The sequence below is a fragment of the Vicugna pacos genome, chromosome 13 (assembly GCF_048564905.1).
Source record: "Vicugna pacos chromosome 13, VicPac4, whole genome shotgun sequence".
NCBI lineage: Eukaryota > Metazoa > Chordata > Mammalia > Artiodactyla > Camelidae > Vicugna > Vicugna pacos.
In genome coordinates, this window is record NC_132999.1 from 52,534,940 (window position 1) to 52,552,198 (window position 17,259).

The 17,259-nt window shown below is 56.6% G+C and overlaps 1 protein-coding gene across 6 annotated transcripts in view; it reads left to right on the forward strand.

The window, feature by feature from the left end:
* HSPG2 (heparan sulfate proteoglycan 2) overlaps nt 1-17,259 on the forward strand; it is a 97,921-nt gene that overhangs the window by 46,275 nt on the left and 34,387 nt on the right. For all 6 annotated transcript variants that reach the window (XR_012079415.1, XM_072975160.1, XM_072975162.1 and 3 more), the window contains 23 exons: nt 1,374-1,537; nt 2,055-2,234; nt 2,328-2,524; nt 2,632-2,779; nt 3,495-3,622; nt 3,978-4,064; nt 4,153-4,211; nt 4,387-4,454; nt 5,331-5,471; nt 5,589-5,765; nt 5,903-6,082; nt 6,198-6,316; nt 6,964-7,075; nt 7,249-7,362; nt 7,445-7,572; nt 7,954-8,040; nt 8,530-8,579; nt 8,897-8,991; nt 9,310-9,450; nt 9,845-10,036; nt 15,169-15,261; nt 15,591-15,671; nt 15,892-16,122. Coding sequence is in view for 5 of the 6 variants with exons in the window: in XM_072975160.1 (XP_072831261.1) it covers nt 1,374-1,537; nt 2,055-2,234; nt 2,328-2,524; nt 2,632-2,779; nt 3,495-3,622; nt 3,978-4,064; nt 4,153-4,211; nt 4,387-4,454; nt 5,331-5,471; nt 5,589-5,765; nt 5,903-6,082; nt 6,198-6,316; nt 6,964-7,075; nt 7,249-7,362; nt 7,445-7,572; nt 7,954-8,040; nt 8,530-8,579; nt 8,897-8,991; nt 9,310-9,450; nt 9,845-10,036; nt 15,169-15,261; nt 15,591-15,671; nt 15,892-16,122 (2,972 nt within the window). In the remaining variant the exon portion in view is untranslated. The remainder of the gene's footprint in view (nt 1-1,373; nt 1,538-2,054; nt 2,235-2,327; nt 2,525-2,631; nt 2,780-3,494; nt 3,623-3,977; nt 4,065-4,152; nt 4,212-4,386; nt 4,455-5,330; nt 5,472-5,588; nt 5,766-5,902; nt 6,083-6,197; nt 6,317-6,963; nt 7,076-7,248; nt 7,363-7,444; nt 7,573-7,953; nt 8,041-8,529; nt 8,580-8,896; nt 8,992-9,309; nt 9,451-9,844; nt 10,037-15,168; nt 15,262-15,590; nt 15,672-15,891; nt 16,123-17,259) is intronic.

Genomic DNA, 17,259 nt, shown 5'->3' on the forward strand with positions numbered 1-17,259 from the left:
GGCAGGCAGGTGACCGGGTGCCTTGGTGGGCGGGCGGCGGGCGTCAGGCTCCTGCGGGCTTAGAGGGCAGGTACGGGAGAGCAGCACATGCCGGACAGATGCGGCCAGGTTTTGGGGGGACACGGGGTTGCTGAAGAAATGCTGAGCCCTGTAAGAAGAGCATTTTGGGGGAAACAAACTTTTTTAGGAAAAGCCAAGTCCACAGTTGGCATTTGCCCACATTAGGTGACGAAGAGGGTGGGCTCTGGAGCCAGATTCCAGGTTCAGATCCTGACTTTGACCCTTACTGCCTGTGTGCCCTTGTCAACTTACTATCTTGTGTCTCCATTTTCTCATCTACACAATGAGGATAAAATAATAACTTCCCAGGTTGTTGCAAGGACATAATGGATTAATATGTGTAAGCGCCTGAGAATAGTGCTTGGTCTGTGGGATGTGTCCAGTAAGTCACTGTCGCCCTAATGTCATCCTCATCGTCCTCATCATCCTCATGCTAAGAGCCAGAGAGGTACCAGTGACCAGAGCGTAAGAGCCCAAGCTTTGGCATCTTCCCCAGGTGCACCAGTTACTGCCTGTGTGACTCTGGGACTCGACTTCACTGCCCCTGTTTTCACAAACATAAAAGCAGGCAATTGAATTCAGCTCTCTCTGTCTCTGAGAGGCAGTATATTATGGACCCAGACACCAGATGGACCTGCGTGCAAGTCCCAGGTCTGTCTTTTATCACCTGATGCCAGGCAGCCCCTCATTTGACTTCCTTCATCACAGAGGATTAAATTCAATTTGAGGGCTTAGGTCCTTACACAGTGAGCACTCAACAGGTGTTGCCTATTATGTCCCTTCATTGGTTGAGGAGCCTCAGATTGACTCTTGTAAAACTAATTACCTCCCAAAGTTGTCCCCAGTATTTTGGAATAATGACGGCCACGGTCACCATTTGTTAAGCACTCGGGCGGCACTGTGGCTTGACTCGTGGTCACTGGACAGTCAGTAGTCCTTGCAAGTGGGAGCTGTTTTTAATGTTTTCAGATGAGGACCCTGAGGCTCCGAAAGATCGTGGAGCTTCACTGGGGTCATGTAGCTGTTTAAAGGCAAGTTCAGAACCCAGGCCTTTTTGACCGGAATCAGGAGGGGATGGGTAGGCAGGGATTCCAGGCCAAGCATGTGGCCTGTATGTAGATGGTGACCAGGATAGAGGGGGCCTGAAAACATCCCTGGAAGGAAGGCCTGGTGCAGGGTAGCCTCATCTTGGGTGCTACGCAGATGAGGGGCTGGACTTCTCCATGGTTGCAGAAGTTACATTTAGGATCCCTCGAGGTGGCTGTCTGGAACAGGCACGTGCATGGCCCTCACTCCTCCCCCTCACCACCCAGGTGTGAATGTGACGATGCCCTCACAGCCTGGCACGCAGCCCCTCTCCTCCACCCAGCTGCTGATCGACACTGCTCTGCAGGAGTTCCAGCTGGTCGACCTGTCCCGACGCTTCCTGGTCCATGACTCTTTCTGGACTCTGCCTGAGCAGTTCCTAGGCAACAAGGTGAGGGACAGGGCTGCCACCCTGGATGGAGAGGGAGCCGAACCCCTACACACATGCCCAGAAACTGCCTGGGCTCTACTCCCTCTGAAGCTGGGGGGCAGCAGGGCGGTCTCCCCTCGGGGAAGGGTGTCATGCCCCAGCACAGCCCCCTGTGGACAGTGGCTCATTCATTCAGGGCAAGGTCTCCACGTGCTGTGCTCAGGTTGGGAGGAATGCTAACTCAGCCTTTGGAAAGCCCTCGTGGACCACTCCCCACACCTGGGCAGTGTTCAGTGCCCCTCCTCTGGCCTCCCTGGGCACCTTGTACACAGCATTATCAGACTCCTCCCCCATATTGGACTGAGCACCCCAAAGGCAGAGCCCAAGCCCCACCCATCTCTGCTTCCCTGTGCCCAGCTCCATGCCAAGCACACAGTGAGCACCAGGTATGCAGAGTGAGGAAGGAGGGGGATGACTGGACACATAGTGGGCATCAAGCGTGCCCACAACCGCCCCTGATCTGCCCTGTCTTGGCCAGGTGGATTCCTACGGTGGCTTCCTGCGCTACAAGGTGCGCTATGAGCTGGCACGTGGCATGCTGGAGCCAGTGCAGCGGCCAGATGTGGTCCTTGTGGGTGCTGGATATCGCCTGCTCTCCCGCGGCCACACTCCCACCCAGCCAGGTGCTGTGAACCAGCGCCAGGTCCAGTTCTCTGAGGTGTGTGGGGCCTGAGCCCTCGGGGCTGGGGTTGAAGGGGGTATAGGCTGGGCAGATGCTGATGCATGACCCCGGAACTTCGTCCACACCCAGGAGCACTGGGTGCATGAGTCTGGCCAGCCCGTGCAGCGGGCAGAGATGCTGCAGGTGCTGCAGAGCCTGGAGGCCATGCTCATCCAGACGGTGTACAACACCAAGATGGCAAACGTGGGGCTGAGTGACATCTCCATGGACACCACCGTCACCTACGCCACCAGCCATGGCCGTGCCCACAGCGTAGAGGAGTGCAGGTGCCTGACCCAGCAGGGCCGGGATCACAGAGACCCTGGGAAGAATAGGGGAGAAACAGCAAGGCCTCATGGTTTCTGTAGCTGCTGTCTTGGTCCTATCCCTACAGATGCCCCATTGGCTATTCTGGCTTGTCCTGTGAGAGCTGTGATGCCCACTTCACCCGGGTGCCTGGTGGGCCCTACCTGGGCACCTGCTCTGGCTGCAACTGCAATGGCCATGCCAGTTCCTGTGACCCTGTATATGGCCACTGCCTGGTGAGTCGTGCCAGCTCACACTTGGACACTGGCTAGGGGCAAGGGCAGGGTGGGAGGTCCAGGCTGAGGCTTCCTTGTGCCCACAAGCTTAGCATAAGCCTCCAGAATGACTCTCATGGCTGCCAGGCAAGGCATCTTGACCTCTAGTTGTATTAATAGAGATATTATGTCCAGATGAGGGAAGCAAAGGTCCTAATCTCTTCTACCCTGGTCAGACCAATCCTGGAGAGCACTGTGTAAAGCATGGCCTTTAGCTGGGCAGCCTTAAGGGGAAGGAGCCTATAAGTCATACATTATTTCTTACAAATGGTAGGGGGAGCTGGGATTGTAGAGCTGACAGAAAAGAAGGCTCAAACAGGGAGAGCTGTTATCACCAAACCCCTGGAGATCTGTCAGGGGTAGAAGGAGTGGCTTGCAGAGGGCAGATGGGCCAACGAGTGTGGACTGGAAGAGAGATGTGGGTTTAGGTCAATACAAAGCAGGCATTTGAAACCTTCTATGGGACAAGCTGCCAATGTGAAGTGATGAGCTCCCTGTCAGGATAGAGCTGGATGTTCCCCTGATTCTGCAGAGCTGTGGGGTAATTCTAGCATGATGGGGGAGGCTGATCCCGACAGCCTCAACCACCCACCTTCAAGGAGCCCATCTGGTCCAGTGCGTTGAGGGCAGAGGACTGCTCTGTAGAACCTGAACCACTCCCTCCCTTTCCTCCCAGAACTGCCAGCACAACACGGAGGGGCCACAGTGCAACAAATGCAAGGCCGGCTTCTTTGGCGACGCCACAAAGGCCACGGCCACTGCCTGTCGACCCTGCCCTTGCCCATACATTGATGCCTCCCGCAGGTCAGACCCAACTTGGGATGGGGCAGACATGGCTAGGGGAGTGGGCAATGCCTTAGGCTAGGGGCATCCTCTGGGCAGGGAGGTGGGAAATCTGGCTTCACATTCTCACCTGGACACTAAATTATTCTAGATTCCTCATGCTATCTGGGCCTCAGTTTCCTTTTCCATATAATGGGCCTGTCTGTCTTCCTAGTGTTGCTATGAGATCCAGAGTAGGTGGGCAGAGAGACGACATCCTGCCTCATAGCCTGCTGTATCCATGTGGACAGCAGTCACTCCTAGAGTGGGACTGTAGGCCCTGGCCTGGCTCATCACTGCAGCCCTGCCCCATGTCCTGTCCACTTGATACCCATAGATTCTCAGACACCTGCTTCCTGGACACAGATGGCCAAGCCACGTGTGATGCATGTGCCCCAGGCTACACAGGCCGCCGCTGTGAGAGGTGAAGGAGAGATGGTGGAGGTTGGGGGAAGCAGGCCATATTGGGTGGGGGCATGGGCGTACCGCTGACAACCCTCCCTCCCCCACAGCTGTGCCCCCGGATATGAGGGCAACCCCATCCAGCCAGGCGGGAAGTGTAGGCCCACCAGTGAGTATTCCTGCCACCATCCCTGGCACCTCCCCAGGCTGCCTACCAGGCCATAGTCCCAGAGCCCAGCACAAACCCCATGGTCCTTGGGGAGCCACCCCACTTTCCCCCTGTCTGCTCAGACTGTGTCTATCCCATCCTGCCTTCCCTGCCAACACCCACTTTGTGTCTCCAGACCAGCAGATCGTGCGTTGTGATGAGCGAGGCAGTACAGGGGCCTCTGGGGAGGCCTGCCGCTGTAAGGTACACATGTGCTCCCCTCCCCGACCCCAGGGGCCTAGGGTCCTGGCACACAGCTGGGAGAGGGAGGAGGGACACTCCATCCCCTCCATGGCTCCTTGGGCCAGTGGTTGGGAGCCTAGTGCAGGCTGATGAGCCTGACCAGCCAGTCTCCCCCTCATGAGAGGTGGCCTGACGCCAGGAAGGAGCACTGGTTTGGGAAGGCAGGTGACCTGGGTTCAAGTCTCAGGTCCTTTGCTAGTCATTCTTTGTGTGACCGTTGTATCCGTACTGCACCTTTGCTTTAACCATGCTTTCATTCTCACGTTAACACAAGGGGATAAGTAGCAATTAGCATCACCAATTCACAGATGAGAAGAGGAGGGAAATCATTTGCATTGAGAGTGGGAGCATCAGGTATCTGTAGAAAAAAGAACTGGACAGACTTTGGAGTCTGGCACTTCTGACCTTAAATCCTAGTGTGGGTTAGCAAGCCGAGTTATCCAGTGTAAATCGTTTCTCATTCCTGAGCCTGGTTTTCCTCATGTGAAGCGCAGAGATACCACATACCTCTCAAGGTACTCAGAGATGTTAAATGAGGTGCTGGTTAAACAGAAACTAGCACAGTGCATGAAATACTCCATAAACAGTAACTAATTAATTTAACCAAATTGCTATATTTCAAATCTAAATTTATTTGTGAGCCCCCTAGCAACCAAAGAGAAAAGAGAAAAATGATTGATTGTATTCTTGTTCACATGGTGGCAATCCCTTATACATGTGCTTGTTCCATGGCTGCCTCTGGCCGTGGTTCCCATCCAGAATATGGGTAGATTAGACCAGAAGCTCCAGGCAGCCCCTCCAGGGGCCACCCTGCAGCTCCCAGCTCTCTGCCTGCAGAACAACGTGGTGGGACGCCTGTGCAATGAGTGTGTCGCCGGCTCTTTCCACCTGAGTGCCCACAACCCCGACGGCTGCCTCAAGTGCTTCTGCATGGGCGTCAGTCGCCAGTGCACCAGCTCCTCCTGGAGCCGCTCCCAGGTACCTACACGAGGTGACTGGCTGGGCAGACGGGCGGGACCACTGAGCCCAGGGCTGAGTGAGCCAAGGGCCATCGCAGGCCACGGCCCCCACCACAGCCTCTTCTCCCCCTCGCAGGTGCTTGGGGCCTCTGAGGAGCCTGCTCAGTTCAGCCTGACCAACGCCGTGGGCACCCACACCACCAGCGAGGGCATCTCGTCACCCAGGCCCGGGGAACTGGCCTTCTCTTCATTCCACAGCCTCCTGTCTGGACCCTACTTCTGGAACCTCCCTTCTCGCTTCCTGGGGGACAAGGTGGGCAGGGAGTGGGAAGAGAGAGGGAATTCCAGGCAGCACGGTGCGTTTGGAGAAGAGGCTTAGAGGTGGCCAGAGCAGTAGCAGGGCCCAACAGTGGGGGCCCCAGCTGAGCGCCTGTCCACCTTGTGTCACAGGTGACCTCTTACGGAGGAGAGCTGCGTTTCACAGTAACCCAGCAGCCCCAGCCTGGCTCCGCGCCCCTGCACGGGCAGCCATTGGTGGTACTGCAGGGCAATAACATTGTCTTGGAGCATCACACCTCCCAGGAACCAAGCCCCGGCCAGCCCAGCACCTTCACTGTGCCCTTCCGAGAGGTGAGTGGCACCCTCCCAGGACACCTCTGGGGGGAGGCAGGCAGGCTCCCTGCTCCTGTCACTCAGGGGTGTCAGGATGTCAGGGGTTACAGCCCATATGTCCTTTCCTTGGCAGCAAGCATGGCAGCGTCCTGATGGGCAGCCGGCCACACGGGAGCACCTGCTGATGGCACTGGCGGGCATTGACACCCTCCTGATCCAGGCATCCTACACCCAGCGGCCAGCTGAGAGCAGGTGTCTGGGGCAGGAGGGCAGGAGGGCGGGGGGGGGCTTGGGTAGGCGGCTCCAGGCTAAGCAGTGGGATGCAGTACAGCCAGACGGCCAGCTCTCCCGCTTACGGGCTATGTGGCCTTTTTGTGCCTCATTTTCCCCAGCTGTAAAAAGATTATAACATTACCTCCCTCACAGGGCTTGTCTTATGTCGGGTTCCCTAGAAGCAAAGCCTGAGACGGATTTGGGTGCACATGATTCACAAGGAGAACCTGGGAGCAAGGGAGGGACACAGGAGAGGGAAGTGGCAAGGCAAGGAAGTGATTTCTGGAAAAGACCAGCCTCTGTCCCATCCCTTTGGAGCCCTGCAGAGTCATCCTGCCTTGAGGCAAAGGGACCTTTGTACCCTGGGTCAGTTTGTCGTTGGTCACCCCAAGGGAGTGTGACCTCTTCTAGCAAGGAAGGCTTGTTCTCTGGAGAAAGTTGCAGGTATAAGCCACTTACCACAGCTCTTGCAGCAGCTGGATGGATGCCCAGTCAGAGAGCTGGATGGGCCCCAGTTGCATCACGACAGGGCCATTGGGAAGATTAACAAGGTGATCGTGTATAGGACTCTAGGGATGCCTGGCACAGCACGAGTGCTCATTCATAGTGGGTCTTGCCACACCCAGGGTCTCTGGCATCAGCATGGATGTGGCTATACCCGAGGACACCGGCCAGGACCCTGCACTGGAAGTGGAGCAGTGTACATGCCCACCTGGGTACCGTGGCCCATCCTGCCAGGTGAGCCCTGGGCCCCACCCACCTGTCCAGCCAGCTCCCTCCATGGGCTCTCTGGCTCCTCCTCCCTTAGCTCTTCCACCTCCCCAGGCCCACCCCAACCCCGCCACCCAGTGGTCCCTGCCCAGAAGGGACCCTGCTGAGGAAGTCCTTCCCACTGCCATCTCCCCACCCAGGACTGTGACACAGGCTACACACGCATGCCCAGCGGCCTCTACCTGGGCACCTGTGAACGCTGCAGCTGCCATGGCCACACGGAGGTCTGTGAGCCTGAAACAGGTTCCTGCCAGGTGAGTCCCACCCTCCTTCCTTCCTACCCCAGGGATCTGTGGCCTCCAGGGGCTCAGCCTCAACGCACGGTCTGCCCCCCAGGGCTGCCAGCACCACACAGAGGGTCCTCGGTGTGAGCAGTGCCAGCCGGGATACTACGGGGATGCCCAGCGTGGGACACCGCAGGACTGCCAGCCATGCCCATGCCACGGAGCCCCGGCCTCTGGCCAGTGCGTCCAGCCCCTGCCTGTACCTGTCCTTTCCTGAAATGTCCGCTGCCCCCTCCTAGGTTCCCTTCCTCCCAGGACCTTCTGAGAGGCAGTGGATACATCCTGGCCTTACCACCTCTTTGGTGTGTCACTTTGTCTAAGATTTACTTCCCTCTTGGGCCTCAACTTCCTCATCTGTGAAACGAGGATAATGCTGTACCCCACTCTGGCCCCTGGTGTGAGAATGAGATGATGCCCAAGAAACCCTTCGCACAGTGCCTGGCACGTAGCTGGTGCTCAGGACACCTTAGTTCACATGCCTGCTCCTTCTCTCCCTCCTCCCCTGGTCCTGAAGGAAGAGCTACTGACCTTCTAACTGGAAATTTGCCCCCACACCCGCAGGGCCACCCACACTTGCTTTCTGGACACAGACGGACACCCCACCTGTGATGCGTGTTCCCCAGGCCACAGTGGGCGTCACTGTGAGAGGTGAGGCAGGCGCAGGCGGGGTGGGGAGCGTGCAGGAGGGGCTGCCCCTGGAGTCAGAGTGGGCCCAGCCCTCCTGACCATGAGGGACCAGCAGCCTCTACCCCCACTTTCAGAGACCCCGAGAAGACAGTCAGCTCCCCTTGCCTAAGAGCCTAAACCTTTAGTCTGGCATTTGAGGCCCTCAGAGATCTAGGCCTACAATTCACCTCCAACCCCTGCACCCCCTGCCCCAGCCAGGCCAGAGCCTTCCCAGGAAACCCCTCTTTCTTGCTGAAATAGGTTCAAGGCTTGATTGTGCCAGGCACTGGCTCTGTGACCTAAGGAATGCCCCTGCCCTTCTTCTCCCATCTATTTCCCTATCTGTGAAATAGGTGAGTGAGGCTGACTGGTTCCAGCACTCTGAGGTCACTGAATCAATGCGGGGCCCCAGCGCAGTCCAGGATTCTGTGGTTCTGCCCTCCGTTCATGCAATGCCTTCTCTCTCTGCAGGTGTGCTCCAGGTTACTATGGCAACCCCAGCCAGGGCCAGCCTTGTCGAAGTGAGTAGGGTTGGGGAGGCCTTTGGGATCAGGCCACCTCAGGGGTGGAGCTGGGGCAGAGCCTGTGTTCTCCTTCAACCTGGGACAAGTGACTTTACCTTTCTGAACCTCAGCTTCTTTATCCATAAAATGGGAGTAGTAAAAGGCCCACCCACCCCAGGGGGCTGCTGTGAATGTGTATAATGCCTACGCATGGTAGGTGTTCAGACACAAACACTCCCTCTCTCAGGTGGTGAGTTAGATGCCCAAAAGGTAGTGGAAGTGGGGGTGCTCAGGGGCAGGTTTGGGGCTCCAACTGTGAATTCCCTCCACCTCAGGAGACGGCCAACTGCCAGAGCCGGCTGACTGTGGCTGTGACCCTCAGGGCAGCGTCAGCAACCAGTGTGACGCCGCTGGACAGTGCCAGTGCAAGGTTAGTCCAAACCCCTGCCCTCCACAAAGCCCTGAACCACAGCCACGGCTGTGGCCAGGCCTTCCCTCTCATCATACCCTCGGCGCTGTCCCTGTGCCCCTGTGACCCTTCCTTGTCATGAAACCCACCTCTGCCCCACTGCTCGGGGTCTGCTGAGAAATCAGGCAGCATCCGATGGGAACCGCAGCCTAGGCATGGGGGCAGCAGGGGCTCCCCACACCTGCCAGAAGTGTCTGGGAAGGTTGGCCTCAAAGGCTACTAGAGGTGCAGGTGGCCTGTCCCAACCCCCTGCACCCACCTGTCCATCCTTCCTCCCAGGCCCAGGTGGAAGGCCTCACCTGCGACAGTTGCCGGCCCCACCACTTCCACCTGAGCGCTAGCAACCCGGACGGCTGCCTGCCCTGCTTCTGCATGGGCATCACCCAGCAGTGCTCCAGCTCCTCCTACACTCGCCACCTGGTAAGAGCCTGTTCACTGCCCCAGCACCGGGGCCTGCCACCTGCCTCTCCTGGGTCATCACCAGGGCAGGTGAGAAGCCTGGCCCAGTGGTGTCCCCCATTGCCTATAGGGATGCCCATCCCCATGCCTCCGATACTGCTCATGTAAGCACAGACCCCAGCAACCCTCGCCCCCTATCCTAATGCCCTCCCTATGCCCCATTATTGCTTACATCAACATTGACCCCCAACCCCGCTCCTTTCCCCCAATATCCTCTCTGTTTCCCCATTATTTCTATCCCAGCCCTGATCTCACCAACCCCCCATTGCCCACCTTAATGCTCTCCTGTGCCCCTCCCCCACCAGGGTACCTGCCCCAGTGCCCAGGCTAACACCCATGCTCCTTCCCCTGCCAGATCTCCACGCGCTTTGCCCCCGGGGACTTCCAAGGCTTCGCCCTGGTGAACCCGCAGCGAAACAGCCACCTGACAGGAGGCTTCACCGTGGAACCTGTGCCCGAGGGCGCCCAGCTTTCTTTTGGCAACTTTGCCCAACTTGGCCATGAGTCCTTCTACTGGCAGCTGCCAGAAACATACCAGGGAGACAAGGTGTGACACGCAGCAGGGCCTGGCAGGCCCTCCCTGATGGCAGCTCTGAGCCAAGCCTTGAGTTGACCTTAGAGCGATCTAGGCTGGCAGGCAGGCGTCAGCTACGTCATGGTTGAGTGTGCGGACTCTGGGGTCAGATTGACCTCGGTCTAAACCGAGCTCTGCCACTTCCCAGCTGGCTGCCTTGTGATAAGCCTTAGCTCCAGGGCAGCTTGGTGGTACATAGGTGCCTGGTACATAGTAAGTGCTCACCTGTTAACGATTATTAGCTTTCATGCAGTTAGTCAACAAACAGGTCCAGGGTGAGGCCCTCGAAACACAAGGACAAATGAGACAGTTTCAGTGTCACTCACTTGCTCACTCAGAATTCACTCCTCTTTGCTGTCTGCCCTGTGCTTGGGGTTGGACAAATAGTCATTCTTATTACAGGTCATACTCAGTGAGCTCTTACTCTGTGCTAGGTGCTCTTCCAAGCACTCTTACGTGTTGTAAGTCACAACTGTACCACTAGGTGAGAGAGATTAGATAACTTGCCTGAGCTCGCACAGCCTGAAGGTGGCAATGCTGGGATTCAAACCAGGTCAGAGGCTGCCCTTAAATATGACACTGGTCAGAGATGAATGTGTCTTTGCTCTTGCCAAGTCATGGTCTAGTGGAGAGGCGATGGGGCAGTGGTGATGATGGCGTTGTGGGGCTCAGGGTCTTGGGGCGGACTCTGGGCGGCCTGCCCAAATGTGTTCCTTGGGCAGTCAAGGCCACCTGGTGGCACCCAGAGGAAGTGGATCTTGGTTCACGAATCCCTTGCTGGCCAAGGCCAGTGTTCAAGCAGATGTGTCCCCCGGCCCAGGGTCCCAGGTCAGGGACCGAGGAGGAGGACTTCCGAGCCTGCCCTCTCCCTGTTCCTTTTTTCAGACCCACGTATCCTAGCCTCCTTGCAGAGCAGGCTGCCTTCTAGTCCCTTCTCCCTTCTCGGTTCCTCCTCTCCTGGCCACCGTGTCTGCCTGCTTACTGTCCTGCCCCGCAGCTCTCAGACCCTTCTCTCTCTCTCTGACTCCCTGTCCTGGTACTTCCCTGGGCCCCACAGAGGGAGGCGTATTTTGCACGGCTACGGCGGGCTCACCAGGTAGGCCTGTGATCTGAGTGATGTGACCTGGCGTGCTGTGTTCTTGGATGCCCTCAGCCCCGCATGGGGAGGTGCCCAGTACCCACGGCAGTGTGGGTCCTCGTGGACCCGGGTTGGGCCCAATGGCCCATGGTCAGGGCACTGCTTTGCCCAAGCCCTGGGATGGCAGGAATTTGCCAGGAGGGGTGTGTGCCTCATCTGCTGTGTGGTCTGGTCCTGGTGCCAGTTGTCTGTGGCCAGAGAGGTGGCAGGGAAACTAACATGATGCTAAACCACGTGACTATACCTGGCCCACCAGGTTACCCTAGCACTGCCTCTCAAGCAGCCTCCATTAACCACCTGTGTGTGTATGGCCCTCAAGCGGCCCGGAGTTAACCCCAGCGTGCCAGCCTGGGGAGGGGAGCATGCATCTTTTTTCCCAGTCAATGTGGGCCTTTCTGGCCACCATATCCATGGGGAGAGAACACTCACCAGGGCTCTAGCTCTGGGGCTCAGAGGTTCTGAGCTGGCCTGTGCCCTCTACCCGTCAGAACCGCACGTCCCTCTCAGAGGAGCAGTTGCGGGCAGCTGTGACAGCGGGGAGGATCCCGGGGCCCCCACGGGGCAAGGGCTGGGCACAGCAGCCATCACAGGTAACTAAAAGCCTGACCAGGGACAGGCTGTGTCTAGGGGGGGAAACCAGAGAGCATAGTCCAAGTAGGAGCTTGGAGCTGAGACCCAGGTCATCCTGGGTCATTTTCTCCCCTACCAGGCCAGGCCCCAGGCTGATGCCCAGACCACCCCATTGTTGTCCTTGGGAGACGTTCCAGAACTGTGAATGGCTTGGGCTGGTCCCATAGATACTCATGGACCGTGAGGTCCAAGGATTGGTCTCCCCCACCACAAATGCCCCTGGGGCTGCCTCCAGCCCCTCTCTCCTGAGCTGGGCTGGGTGTCTGCCCCTCTCTTGCCCAGGCACCCACTGTATGGCCTTTCCCTCATAGTCTGGGCCCATTCCAGGATAGCTCTACCAGGCTCATGAGGAGCAGGAGGGCAGGGAGTACAAGGGCCGAGCATCAGACATCAGTACTTGTGAACAGATAGCACTGAAGTGGGTGGCTGGCTCGGCCCAGCATGGCCTGGTGGGTAGGAAAAGCCTCATGGTGTCCTTTCTGTCCCTCTGCTCCTTTCCTTCTCCCTCTTCTGGTCCCCTAGGTGGATGAGGCCCAGAGGCGGATGGATGCTGAGATCTGGCAGCTCCTTTCCAGTTTTGCTGCCCACCCCCCTCCCCCTCCCCAGAGACTCTCTCCCCATCCCCAGCCTGCAGCTGCTCTACAAGAAGCTCCACCCTCCTCTCCCTCCTCTTCTTCCTCCATCTCTTCCTCCTTCTCCTCCTCCACTTCCCTGTCTTCCTCAGCAGGCTCTCAGGTATGTGCCAAGGCACCCACCAAGGGACCTCCACCCACCATGTTTTCTAGACTTCAGCTGATTCTGAATCAACTTCACAAATTCTGTCATTGCTGCACTATTATTTACTCTGTTTCTTTAACTCAATCACATACCAATGCAATTATGTTAGTTATACATTTTTAAATACACATTAAAATAGCCACTAAATTTCAAAATGTTCTCTGGTGTGTCCCGTAAATCATCTTATGTTCCACAAGAAGCACAGCACCAGATGTGAGGAGACACCCACCTAAACTGGCCAGCAAGAGCCGTTGGGGTGTCCAGGTCCAGACAGGGGAGCAGGTTGTCCAAAGAGCAGGGCCAGGACCTAAGCTATGAGAGTGGGGGTGGGGCTTCACTCCCTCCGCCCTCCTGGGTCTCTCTCCAGGGTCTGTGCTCACCGCATTAGGACCATCTCTGCCCCCTCGACCTGTCCCCTCCCTTTCACCGCCTGTCCTTCTGTCCTAGTTCTCTCTGTCCTACGAAGGCTTCTCTCTGCTTCCTGAAAGACTCTATTATTGGCAGCTGCCCAAAGCCTTCCTGGGGAACAAGGTAACAAGGATTTGGGGGGAGGTAACAGGGGTTCCATAGAATCCTAAAATATCCAAAGGCACTTTGTCAAAGGACACAGATGCGTGGACCAAGGCTCAGAGAGGGCGCCCACATCCAGGTCAAAGCTGGGCTATGATTGAACCCAGCTCTACTCTTACCCTTCAGCGGGCCGCAAGCCCTGGCAGAGGGGCTCTCTCCTGGGAGGTAAAACACCCTTCTTTGGGCTCCTTGTCCCCTGTATCCAGATCACTGACCTAGCTCTGGGCACTACATTCATTCATTCAAGAAGCATAAATTGGTACTTAACTGTGTGCTGTATTGTGTGTAGGCGGAGCAAGACCCTGGCCTCCCAGAGCTCCTGTTAGTCTGATTATCCTTCCTGCCATCAACAGCATCAGCCTCTGCATTGTCATTATTATTATTAGCACTGCATTATTGTTAGTGTTGTTCCAAAAGTGACTGCCTGCCTCTTAAGAATACACACAGTATACAGTAAAATAACATTCAGAGAAGCAGACAAGACAGCCTGGTCCAGGGGGAAATGAAGATCGGGAAGATCTGCTGGAGCGAAGGGTAGAGATGGGTGCAGTGAGGAGTTAGCAAGCATTGAGGCTGTGTGTTCGGCTGGCCCTGTGCTGAGTGCAGGATGTTACATGGCCTATATTACTTAATCCTCATCCTGCCTTTCAAGGGAGGTATTGTTTGTATTCCCATTTCCATATGAGGAAAGTTGAGCTCAGAGAAATGAAGTGACTTGTCCAAGGCTATCTAGCCAGTAGAGCTGGACTTGAACTCTGCTCTTAGACTGCAGAATCTGCTCCCTTAGCCACCAGCTTGGTCCTAGACATGGCAATGAACTTGGGCATCCAAAGCAAACGGGAAACCAGCTGTTTCATGGTTATCTGGTTGTGCCCCTGAATTCCCTACCTCGCCCTGAGCTTACAGAGAACATTCTCAGAGCTTGTGTAGCCTGGGGCCTGGCATGCAGTCAGTAGATGTTTGATAAATGCTTATCAACTGAAAGAACACAAATGAACAAATGGGCTAGGCCTGCCACAGTGTGGTATTGATCTGAACATCTGCCCTGTTGGCAGAGGAGAGAAAGGAAAATCCTGTGGGCAGAGCTGGGGCCTTACTGCCCACATGCAGGCGCCCAGCAGCAGGTGTAAGGACTCTTACAGTTGTAAGCAGTAGAATACCCAGCTCCAGCTGGCTTGTCCGCAACAAAGAATCTTTTGGCTCGTGTAACTACAAAGCCCAAGGATATCAGGCATGGCTGGATCCAGGAGCTCATTAGGACTTTATCTCAGTTGGAGCCATTCTCCAACTTCTGATCTGACTAGTAAAGGAAGTTTCTCTGTGCCAGTGGAAAGAGCAGAAGTACCAGGTTCACACATTCATCCCTGATGGAGCAGAGACAGTGAGTGGTGGAATATGCAGATGAGCCAGACCTGGCTCATGTCTCCACTGCAGAGGAGGGGGCGGGCCCCTCAAACCACATGGCCTCCCTGTAGAACAGTTCCCTTTAAAGGAAACCAGGACTGCAGTTCGCAAAAACGGGAGAAATGGATTCTGAACAAACAAACAAAAACCCTATCTACCCAGGAGGCAAAAGCTCTAAGTGGCTACCTTCAGGACCCTCCACCCCACCCCAACAACGGCTGAGAACTTTTGAACCTTCTACAACCTCCCCTGGTGGTCACTGCCATTACCTCATTCTGCTTTATGGGAAATTCCTTTAACGGAAGGGACTTGGAGTTTGTTTGCTGGAATTGTCAGATGATGGGACATGGGGAACCGCAAATAACAGAAAAGAGGCTTCTCAGGCTCACTGCCACCAGGTCTGAGACTGAAGAAACTGAGAGATATCCTCTCACTTGGGCAACCTCTGGCCTCTGGTTGAGTGGGGGTGGGGGGGACAGCACAGGTGCAAAAGGGCCTGGAGAGGCTCCGCCCCCTCACCTGTGTGGTCCCACACACCCCAGAAGAGGGCAGTCAGGTTGTGAATGCAAGGGCTTGCTTCTTGCAGGTGGCGGCCTATGGTGGGAAGCTGCGTTACACCCTCTCCTACACGGCGGGGGCCCAGGGCAGCCCGCTCTCTGACCCTGACATCCAGATCACGGTGAGCATGTGGATTCCATGCCAGCAGGCAGAAGGAGTTGGAGTGTGGAGGCCAGGGGGCACCCTTCAGTCCAGCACTCAGCTGGCCAGGCACCCACCCACTGGTTAGGCTCATGTCTCCACCCACTATCTGTTTGGATGCCACCCAAGCAGAGGGCCAGCTACTGGAAGACGGGGGCAGTGGGCATGTACCTGATACCTTTGGGCACATGAGCTTGGGAGACTGGAGATGTGGGAGACTGGTGTTAGGCGAGGCTGGGATTGTTGGAGGATCCCACTGTCCCTGGGAACCTCTCAGTTCCCCTCCCAATCCCACTGGTGTCTCCCCAGGGCAACAACATCATGCTGGTGGCCTCCCAGCCAGCACTGCAGGGCCCGGAGAGGAAGAGCTATGAGATCATTTTCCAAGAGGTGAGATGCGCTTGGCCATACCATGTCTGACCCTCCCCACCCTCCACCCCGCTTTGGAGCCTGGCTTTGCCACCAGCTACCCCTGCCTCTCACTCCCCCATCCTCAGCTCACTGTCCTCAGCCAGCACCTGGAGAGCTGGAACTGGGGGTGGGGGCACTGCAGGGGCAGCACACAAAGCCCAAGGCCCCTCACCCTCATGTGCTGTGTGCTCCCACCTAGGAATTCTGGCGCCGTCCTGACGGGCAGCCAGCCACGCGTGAGCACCTCCTGATGGCACTGGCCGACCTGGATGAGCTCCTGGTCCGGGCCACATTCTCCTCGATGCCACTAGCGGCCAGCATCAGCGCAGTCAGCCTGGAGGTCGCCCAGCCTGGGCCCTCAGAGGGACCCCGGGCCCTTGAGGTGGAGGAATGCCGCTGCCCTCCAGGCTACGTCGGCTCATCCTGTCAGGTGAGGATGACCAGCCTAGACACCTGCACCAGCACTGCTGGATCAGCAAGCAGGTCCACTGGGATTTCTGTGGCCTCCGATTACCGTTGTAACTTTAATGTACTCGGCAACATCTCATTTGTTCTTTCCAACAGCACTGAGAAATGTATAATATTCTCCTTTAAACAGACTTTGTTTTTTAATGAGGTGCTAAAGGGTGAGTGACTTACCCAAGAGCACACAGCTACGCTCTCTGGAGATTAAGACCCAGCTTGTGTTCTCGGGGCTCCTACCAGAGACAGGAAGACGATACAAAGACTCAAGCTAGCCCAAAGCAGAGCGTAGAGATGCCTCAGAATGGTGAACAACGTGGACTGGAGTAGGATTCTAGGCAGGAGGGCAGAATAAGCAGAATCTCAGAAGGAGGAACGTGTAGGGAAATAGCCTGAGAGGCAGAAGGGTCACCCCTGGAAAGCTGGGTAGGGAGGGCGCTTCTTCAGGCCTGGAGCAAGGCTCTGTCCAGAGAGGGTGCTAAGATACTGAGGGCGTGCTGGGACTGGAACTGGCCCCAGGAAATTCCTCTGCCCATGGTGAATGGGAAGGATGGGGCAGGAGAGAGACAGGGGGTCCTACTGGGAGGGAAGGGCAGTGGGGGGTAGAACAGAGGGCCAGTTGGAGGGACTCCGAGAACATCTGCAGGGTTCAGCTGGAGACCATGGACACGAGGGCGGGGCCCGAGCTGACTGCTCCACTGAATCCCCAGGCACACAGCAGACAACCAGTTAACATTTGATGAGTGAATGTGGAACCAGGGAAGGGGAATCTCAGGGCGGGGGGCAGGGCCTCAATGCCAGGTGGGCAGCAGGGAGGTCAAGCCTGGGAACAGCCAGCCCACCCCTGCCTCCCACTCAGGAACTCCCAATGGGAAGTCCACATCGCTGCAGCTTTGCATCTGTGCACCTTGGCTGTGGCCACAAGAACTTTCAAATCCAGATAGAGGAACTACATGTCCCTTGAAGTTACCAATTTAACACATTTTGGAGAGCCCCTGGGGAAAGCAGAATCCTTGGTGCACATTTTCTGCAGTGAAACAAACAGATTCATAAACATCCTTTTTAAATGATCGAGGAGGGAGGGCCTGGGGAGATTTGAAAGAAG